This window comes from Chanos chanos, chromosome 5 (assembly GCF_902362185.1).
Source record: "Chanos chanos chromosome 5, fChaCha1.1, whole genome shotgun sequence".
Taxonomy (NCBI): domain Eukaryota; kingdom Metazoa; phylum Chordata; class Actinopteri; order Gonorynchiformes; family Chanidae; genus Chanos; species Chanos chanos.
This window is the reverse complement of record NC_044499.1, coordinates 46,574,397-46,583,314: the sequence shown is the minus strand read 5'-3', so window position 1 is coordinate 46,583,314 and position 8,918 is coordinate 46,574,397. Positions and strand designations below refer to the sequence as shown.

The 8,918-nt window shown below is 41.8% G+C and overlaps 1 protein-coding gene across 1 annotated transcript in view; it reads left to right on the top strand.

The window, feature by feature from the left end:
• The window catches only part of ubald1a (UBA-like domain containing 1a), an 8,376-nt gene extending 7,959 nt beyond the window's left edge, over positions 1 to 417 (top strand). The window contains exon 3 of the mRNA XM_030774192.1: positions 53 to 417. Coding sequence (XP_030630052.1) covers positions 53 to 358 — 306 coding nt within the window. The 3' untranslated portion in view covers positions 359 to 417. The remainder of the gene's footprint in view (positions 1 to 52) is intronic.
• Positions 418 to 8,918: the final 8,501 nt, after the last annotated feature.

Sequence of the window (8,918 nt, the reverse complement as noted above, 5' to 3'; positions counted from 1 at the left end):
GATCTTGTCACGTATAACTGAGTGCGTTCTCTCTTTATCATCCTCATCGCAGATGTGTACTCCAGCCAACACGCCTGCGACTCCTCCAAACTTCCCAGACGCTCTCACGATGTTTTCTCGGCTCAAGGCCTCGGAAAGCTTCAGCAGCAGCAGCCCCGGCATGGCCTCCATGGCCACCTCTCCACCACCGCCCCCCGTCGGCTGGGGCATGACTCCACCCGTGCCCAGCCAACAGGGCTTATGGACTCAGGGGCAGCCGCCCACACAGCCCCACCCTCCCCCGGGCTGGCCCTCCACCGTTAACCAGCAAGCAGCCGCCGAACAGAAGGCCAGCGTCACCATGGAAGCGGAGAGATGAGGGCCTGGACTGTGTGGCCCTCTTCCCGCACTCACAGGGTGGACAGGGCAGGAGACGGGGGGGGGGGGGTGGGGTAAGGGTGTTGGGGGGGGGGGGGTGTTATGGGGTGCTCAGTTTTCTCTCTCTTCCCAAAATTTGAGGAAAGAGAGAGAGAGGTATACACAACCAATAAAAAACCAAGCAACACGGACAATTAAAGAAGGGGAGAGAGAAAAAAAAAAAACAGTACAAAGGTAATAAGAAAAATATAGAAAAAGAAACGCACATTATATTACTGAAAAAGAGAGCAACTGAAAATTTTCCTAGTTTGTTTTTTTTCTTTTGTTTTCCTTCATTAAAAGCATAGATAAATATGTATGGAACTAAAAAAAAAAAATCATCATGCCCACGGATTATTTCTGATATTTTCTGAAACATGGACTTATAAGACAACAGCTGTTTCTGCATTTTCTTTAAAAAACAAAAAAAAAAACAACTTTTTATCTGGTGTCCTTTCTGTGCTTACGGCCTGTCATTACGAGATTTGGCGTTGCATGAGGAGTGGAAAATCTGTTATTGCAATTTTTTAAATGAATGGTATTCATCACAAGCATAAAGTGTAGAGTGTGCAGTGAAGAACACACACGCACACCTACGCAAACGGCAATGTTCTTTTCCCTTCTCCCTACTGGATGATGGGACTCTGGACTCTGCTTACCTCACTGGTCACCTGACTCTTCAGCCAATCAGGGAATCTCACTAGTTGATAACAACAGGACATTTTTTTAAAACTCAAACCGGATTTTACATAATGCATCAGCTCTACTACTCCTCATTATGTAGTAACACATCATTGGTTTTTCTGTTGGAATGAGGCTAAATGAATTTGGACTGAAAATTTATACTGTTCCTGGCAATGATTGACCGCTCTGGATATTTTAAAATCATGTTTAGTATTTTATTTAAAGTGGTAAGGTGGCTGGTATGGGGAGGAATGATAAGACTGTTATTTCACGTTTTTGGGGGAGGGCAAATCAAAAAACTACAGAAAAACTACACAAAAATCCAGACTACTAGATATTTTTAAGCAGATTCGCCACTTTGCATGATGTATTCATATGTATACTATATTTTGTAGTTTCTTGCTTTTTTGGGGGGGAATTCTACATGATCTGTTTGTTTTGCAATTTGGTTTTTTGAGTATTTTTTTTTCTCTCAGTCCCCCTTTGGGTCCTTCAGAGAGGGTAACACAGAGAGAGAGAGAGAGAGAAAATGAGATATTTCACTATTCAAATTCAGGGTAGGTCTCATCCACTTTTCTATTGTCTGTTTATTTAAAAATGATAAAATCTAAAATATATATATATATATATATATTTTTAATGTCAATTGACCTTTTTCTCTGAGGATGAACACACACACACACAAAAATAATAATTTACATGAACCATTACTATTAGTAACTCATCAGAAATTTAACTTACAATATTCAGTGTTTTGGTTTATTTTCCATTGCAGCAATTTTCTAATCAAAATGTTTTTGGGATCACCGATTCTTAGATGGTTTTTCATGTATGTTTTCCCCCTGTATAACTGTATTGATACCATTCCCACAATATTTGTGGACTACCTGATAATTAACTTATCATTGTTTGTGTTCCTAAATAAATATTGTATGTCCAATGATCTGGCTCCATAGTAGTCCCTAAACAAAGGGTGCAAATTGTACTTTAATGCTTATGTTTTAAATGATGTTATTTCTCAGGGTGGGAAGTGTATATTGCAACAAATGCTAATGTGTTCAGAGATGGTAGAATTCATATGAACACTGACAGACATGATAAGTGTAAGTCTGTGATCTGTTTAGGTCTAAACCTAACCTTTCTCCCCTCACATTTTCAAGACAAGTATTTTTTTGGAATTAATCCATTCCCAGTGTAAAATCCCACATATTTGGGGAGGGGTTTTTTTTTTTTTTTGGGATCAAAGTCAAACCAATGCTAGTGTGACATTCCCTGTGCGAAAACTTCAGTTGGAAACGTTATCTTTGGACTGACTGTAGCTCAGTGTTTACTGGCATGGTTTTATCAGTGATAATCGTCATGGAGCTCTGTTTTAGATATACTGCCGTGTGAGATTCAGGCCGCGGGAAGTCAAAATCTGCTGATAAGTAACCTGACAGATAAAGCTGTCTTCGCCTTGATGCGTTCGACACGAAAACCGAACGAAAGTAAACAAACAAACAGCAGCTGATTCTACCACACAGCCCCCCCCCCCTCCCTTCTTATTACCAGCACTGAAAATGGTGCCAGGGTCAAAGAGTTCCTTTTCTCACGGTGTCCTCACTTCACCTCTAAACCAGGCAAATAAGAGGCGTGAAAGATGACAGAGGGAGCAAGAGAAAGACAGAGAGGGCGAGGGAGAGAGAGAGAGGGCAAGAGAAAGAGAGAGAGAGAGAGAGAGAGAGAGAGAGAAAGAGCAAGAATGAGCTTTTGATTCGGCAAGCTGCTGCCCGCTCAGCCGCTCCATCTCGCTCTCTCTCTCTCTCTCTCTCTCTCTCTCTCCCTGCCCTTCACGTCGTTACTGTTTACATGTTTCTAAGGGCGTGCACATGGAAACCAAGGCGCTGCCAGCTTGGCAAGAACACCCCCAGCTAGGCTTGCATGCTCAGGCAGGGTGTTTTGCCATTGCCAGGTGAACTCTAGTGTAGGCGCACACCCCTCTGGTTCTTTGAATCCTGCGCTGCTCCGCTGTGAATAGTACCACACGGTCTTCTCTGCATTCTGACTGTGTGCTGAACCTGAAAAAGAAAAAAAAAAAAAAACACACACGGTGCCACCAGCCCCCGACTCTGCTCCACAGTCCCGTTCATCCAGACTACACACTGCTCTCAGCTTTGGTACAATTATGTAAGGAGATAGATATTTTCTAGTTCTCTGGTCTGTGTTTACTTTATTGGGGACACACAGCTGGACTCTGGCGCAAAGTGTAGTACACAGTGCATGATATTTAAGAACACACACACACACACACAGACACACACACACACACGCGCACACACACACAGTCCCTGCTGGAGTGGATTTTGTGAGACATGGGGACAGTGGAGAGTGTCACAGAGAGAGAGAGAGTAAATGATGGGGGATTCAACTAAAGGAATGCATCAGCTGTGATTAAGTCAGTGAGAGCAGAGATTTGAGGTACTGCTATCAAGATATTACACTAGCACAGTGTGACTGCATTACGACTCCTTTTACAAGATTGGCTCAGCATTCGTAGCTCGGCCTTTGAATCAGTGCATGGGTATGAGTCAACAGGAAGTGTGTTAGAGGTAAGAAGTTTGAGGAGTGCCAAGATCACTGAAACCAAAAGACCATCACACACACGGACTGGGGCTGGGCTTTAGATGACTGCCGCACATGGCGAGGTTAGTTTGAAATGAAGAGTTTTGTAGTCTGTTGTCATCCAGACTCTTTCTAAACAAAAATGCCTAAGTTTGACCAGTCGTATTCAATTATTCGGAAAACCTCCGTCAATAGGCTTTGTTAGCTCTGACAACAGACTAAACACTTCGGAAATGGAACAACAAACTCCCCCACAATGGTTCTCCCCACCATGTCTCTGACAACACCCCCACCCCGAGCCTTGTTCCATTCATTTTTATTTTTTTTTTTGTTCACTGTTCTCAACTTTGTTAAGATGTGGTGAACGTTCACCACAACAAAACACATGTCCCCGTTACAGAATGACTAAGCTTGACTTTGTATGATGTAAAGTGACGGCTTTGCGATGATATTCCGTAATTAACGTGATGACACTGTGACAATACGGTTCAACTCTTCCATTATGCAGATACAGCTCATGCTACCATCAGTAACTGTGGGTGTCTCGTCTGCATGAGGCGGCAGGTCAGACCAGGGTAATGACTGCAGACTTAGAGAGCGAGAGAGAGAGAGAGAGAGAGAGACAGCGGGAACAATCCTATACATCTCTCCTAAACCCCGCCTCCTTGCGACTGACAACATTGAAGCTGATTTGCGCACATTCCCCTCCCCCACACGGACAGACTAACGCAGCCCCTCCCTCCACGGGCTGAAGACAGTATGCCCTGACTCGTAGCTGATTCCCACTACGTCACAGGCATACCAGCACAGAGTCTCCTGATTACCTGCAATGGTTCTGCAATCGCATCCCACACAAAAACCAGAAAAGCACGCTGTTTGATTTCTACCAATGAGTCTTCAGTTGTTATTATGAAAGTGTGAGATGAGTAGATATGATTTCAATTTCACTTATTTATCAATAGTCGTGATTTGATAGTTGTGTGTTTCAGAAGGGTCAGATGACGGAGGAGAGAGAGAGATAGAGAGAGCGAGAGAGAGAGAGAGAGAGAGAGAGAGAGAGAGAGAGAGAAGGAAAGAGAGAGGCACTAGAGTATCTGCATTGAAAAAGTCAGCATCAAAATGATCAAGCCCACATTGTCAGCAACTAGCTCACCAGTGTGAGGTTATAAAACAAGAACAAAATATATACATTGTTTTGGCCAGTATTGCAAACTTCTCCAGCCATTCTCGTTAGAATTAAGAACAAGTTTGTTAGCAAAGTGGTATTTTATTTTTGTTTTAAATGTTATTTTCTATAAGGACTTTTTCATTTCTGCACAATACTTTGTGCTAGGGCTGATGCTAAATAAAAAAAAAAAATGCGCACAGCTTTTCTGAAATGTACAACGATATTACGTCACGAGCGAGAAACATCTTTATAAAAAAAAAATGTTGACATGATTCTGTTGGCCTGGTCTGTTTTTATGCTCTAGTATGCTCTATGCCCCCCCCCCTCTCTCTACAGTTCACTGGCTGAACGTGCCCCTCCCACTGTGACATCATCAGCCCAGTGTCACGTTAAGCACATGTGCCTTCCTGCTGCTGAGCTCAAGTAATTCAGAACCTATGTGGAGGACATCAGTTATAGCTCAGATCATATATTCAGCTAGAGAGGAGAGAGAGAGAGCGAGGGAGAGAGAGAGAGAGGGAGAGAGAGAGGAAGAGAGAGAGAGAGAGAGAGAGAGAGAGAGAGAGAGAGAGAGAGAGAGAAAGACCAGGGCCCATGCTCTGAGGAAAAAGTTGGTCTTTCAACAGTGTTAGTAAGGGGACCAGACGGTGCCAGGGCTTGGTTTAGCTCTTTGAGAAAATACTGACAGAGGAGTGGGAGAGGAAGGAAAAAAAAGCACTAGATGGACGGGGAGAGGAAGAGAGAGGGAAGAAGTGCAGTGGAGCACATTGTGGCTGTCTGCTCTCCCATGTGTCAGGCCTTTCATTCCCCCCTCATTACTCACAGCAAACATCCAGCTGCTCCCACTGAAACGGGAAGTGCCTCTCAATGTTTTCATTCACACACTCACAGACATTCTCTGAGGCAGCGCACACGCGTACGTATACTAACACACACACACACACACACACACACACACACACACACAGGCACAAATGCACACGTGCACAAATACATGAACCCACTGACTCACCCAAATAAATGTGCACACAAGCACACTTGCAAAAACACACTCATATCTTCCAGCACACACACACACACACACACACACACACACATACACACACACACACACACATTTTATCAGGGCATTATAAAGAGGAGACCTCTTTTCGAGAGAGCATGTTTTAGCAGCAGCTCCCAGCAGCCATTAGTTTTGCTGGTTAATATTTCAGTGAGAGAGCAGCACACTTTGTTCAGCGGGATGGTTTAGAGCTGCTAACCACATGTCACAGACAGGCTGCCCACTCTGCTGCTCAGCCGTGTGCAAAGCTGACATCTAGGGGCAGTCTGACAGAAAAGCAACACAGAGAGAAAACATCATTTGTACAATCTCAGTGAAGCCCCCCCCCCCCCCCCCCCCTCCACTGGTGTACTTGACCAATGGAAATACACATAGTCTCTACTTGTGGCAAATTGCTTGTGGCGAATGACTTTTAAAGAGCTTCAAGTGATTCCACTGGAAAAGGCCTGTATTGTGATATGATTTCCTCTGGTATAATCCTCTGAAAACATTTTTTTTTTCTTCAACAAATATTCTTTATTTCTACAAAAGAGCCATAATTAGAAGCCAATTTATTCTCAGCATGTGAGGCTTGAACTGGTACACTGATCAAAATTTTTGAAACTCAATAATCCTTTGCACAGTTATGTAGCTGGCACACACATATCCATTACGGAAAAAAAAAACATGCTGTGTCATATTGATGAAAAGTCACACACATGCGCGCACACATACACACACACATACACATATACAGAGTTTGTTTGCCTCATACTATAACCCTGTAAGAACCGTATTACTACTGCCAAGTAAAAAAAAGTGATAGCAAACACATTTTCATCTGTTTTGCACATTGAAGTTGCTAACAAACTAAAACTCTATTCTGCCTTGTGAACTTTTACTGATCACACAGCATTCTACAGATTGTGATATGCCCCACTGAAAATTTAACTATGAAAATGCATTCAAAACTTTATCACGCATACTACAGTTGTCTTTTTAGTGTCATATGAAACATGTAAATTAACTGCGAGCGCAGGTTCTAACAACAGGGCATTTTGAAGGTTACTCAAATGGCCAAACATATTTTTGCTTCATTTATGGACTTAAATATATTGTTTCCTTGGTTTTATTGGATAAATGACTACTTATCACATTAGCTAACAAGGAGTAATATCACAGAAATATTCTACATACAAATTTTTCTTATATTATTTTTTTACTTCCATATTCAGTTTCATGCGTTACTGGAAAAGTCTATCCAAGCAATCGAAAATATGTAAACAAGTCTTCTGAAAAGCAAGCTTGTTTTGGAACAGATTATATTAAAAAAAGTGCAGACCACAGTGCAAACAAAGTGACCATCATTTTCTTAAAAAACCAAGTGTTTCCTGGACTGATAGTGGGATGTGACACACCTGTCCAAACTCGGAGTCACAACAAAGCATTTGGCACCCTGCAACGTAAAGAGGTAACGTACTAACATTTGAATGGATTGTTTTGCATGCCGTGCTACAATATATTTACTAATCGTTTTGAAAAATATCTGCACAAAAATGTGAACTTCAACTTTTTATGTTCATTGCGTCATTTTTGTTTTTCCCAAGAGGCAATATTTTAATCCATGCTCATGCGAGACACTTTTATTACACTTTAACGTATACGTCTACTACAGGTATGACTACAGAACAACTTTTCACACAAATGGATTTCATGGTTGGAGTTATTTTTACACTCATGCTTGAATACTTTCCCCAGTTAAGCAAAGCTTGGTGTTCTTCTGTAAATGAAAGTAGTCTAGTGAGTAAATACACATTTGAATGGAAAATGTATAGGAGATAGAAAAGGCAGATACTCTTGAGCCAACCCAGGATATTTCTTTGTGCCAGGATGTCGGTTCTACCTGGTGATCCAGAGCTGGACGAGCCCACCCGAGAACTTTGGCGCATAGTGTTCAGGAGACAGCAGCTCCAGAACCGACGGAACATTCTTCTAGAACTGCAGGAGTTCAGAAGGCAACACAACTTGATAGAGGGTACTCGGTCATTTGCATAGGAGCCAATTCTCAGTGTTTGATTCAAAGCAGATAAAAGAACATTTTTCTTATTTTCTTCCCTTTTTGCATTGTATATATCTGAAAGGAATAATGTTCTGTAAAAAAAAAAAAAATTGCAGTTCAGCTGTGGCAAGTCAATGATTTTGTACGATTAATCGGTTTGCATTCAGCTGCGAGACTGGTCACAAAGCCCTTTGACAATATATCTTCAGTTTTCGTTGTCCAAAATATTACATGTAACCTGCATAACAAGACTTTTTTCCTCTGTAGTGTTGCTGTTGTAATGCATTTGGCTCAAAGATTTATGGGTAAATCTCTCTGATTCTTTCATCCTCTTGACTGGTTACTAAGAGGGAGAGGGACCGGACGAATTGGCAAAGATAAATGAGGAGCTTCCAGTCTTGACGGACAAAGAGAGGGAACTTGTTCATAGGAGGTATTTCCAGGAAATCACACCTATCAGTAAGGAACATATTCAGAACAACATTTTATGCTGAAATTAAACTTTACTAAGCTTGAAGCTGTTCACTTGGGTGAAAAATGTGAGCGAGAACTCAGTTGACGCAGGCAAATTGAGTAGCAGGAAAGGAATATTCCAAAAGCACAGGGCATTTGACCAATGCAAGTTTAGTTGGTACACAGTAAACCTTTTTTATTAACTGTTGTTTTGTAACACAGACATTCACGTGGGCTGTGTATGCACACATTCATGTATTTAGTAAGGACAAGCATTCCAACACTCTAAAAAAAGACTCAGTTGGGTTTTTTTGTCCTTTTTTTCTTCCTTTTCAGCTAATGTTCCCGTCTCTGATATAGATTCATCAGGTAAGGAATCAAGTTCACCCTTGTCTAACTAATAGCTTACAGGCATGATTGTCTCATAAAGCAATGCTATGCCTTGTGACTGAAATAGAGTGTGTTTCTAAATTTGTGATAAACTGCGCTGTCTAGTGTTTTAACCACTAATACAT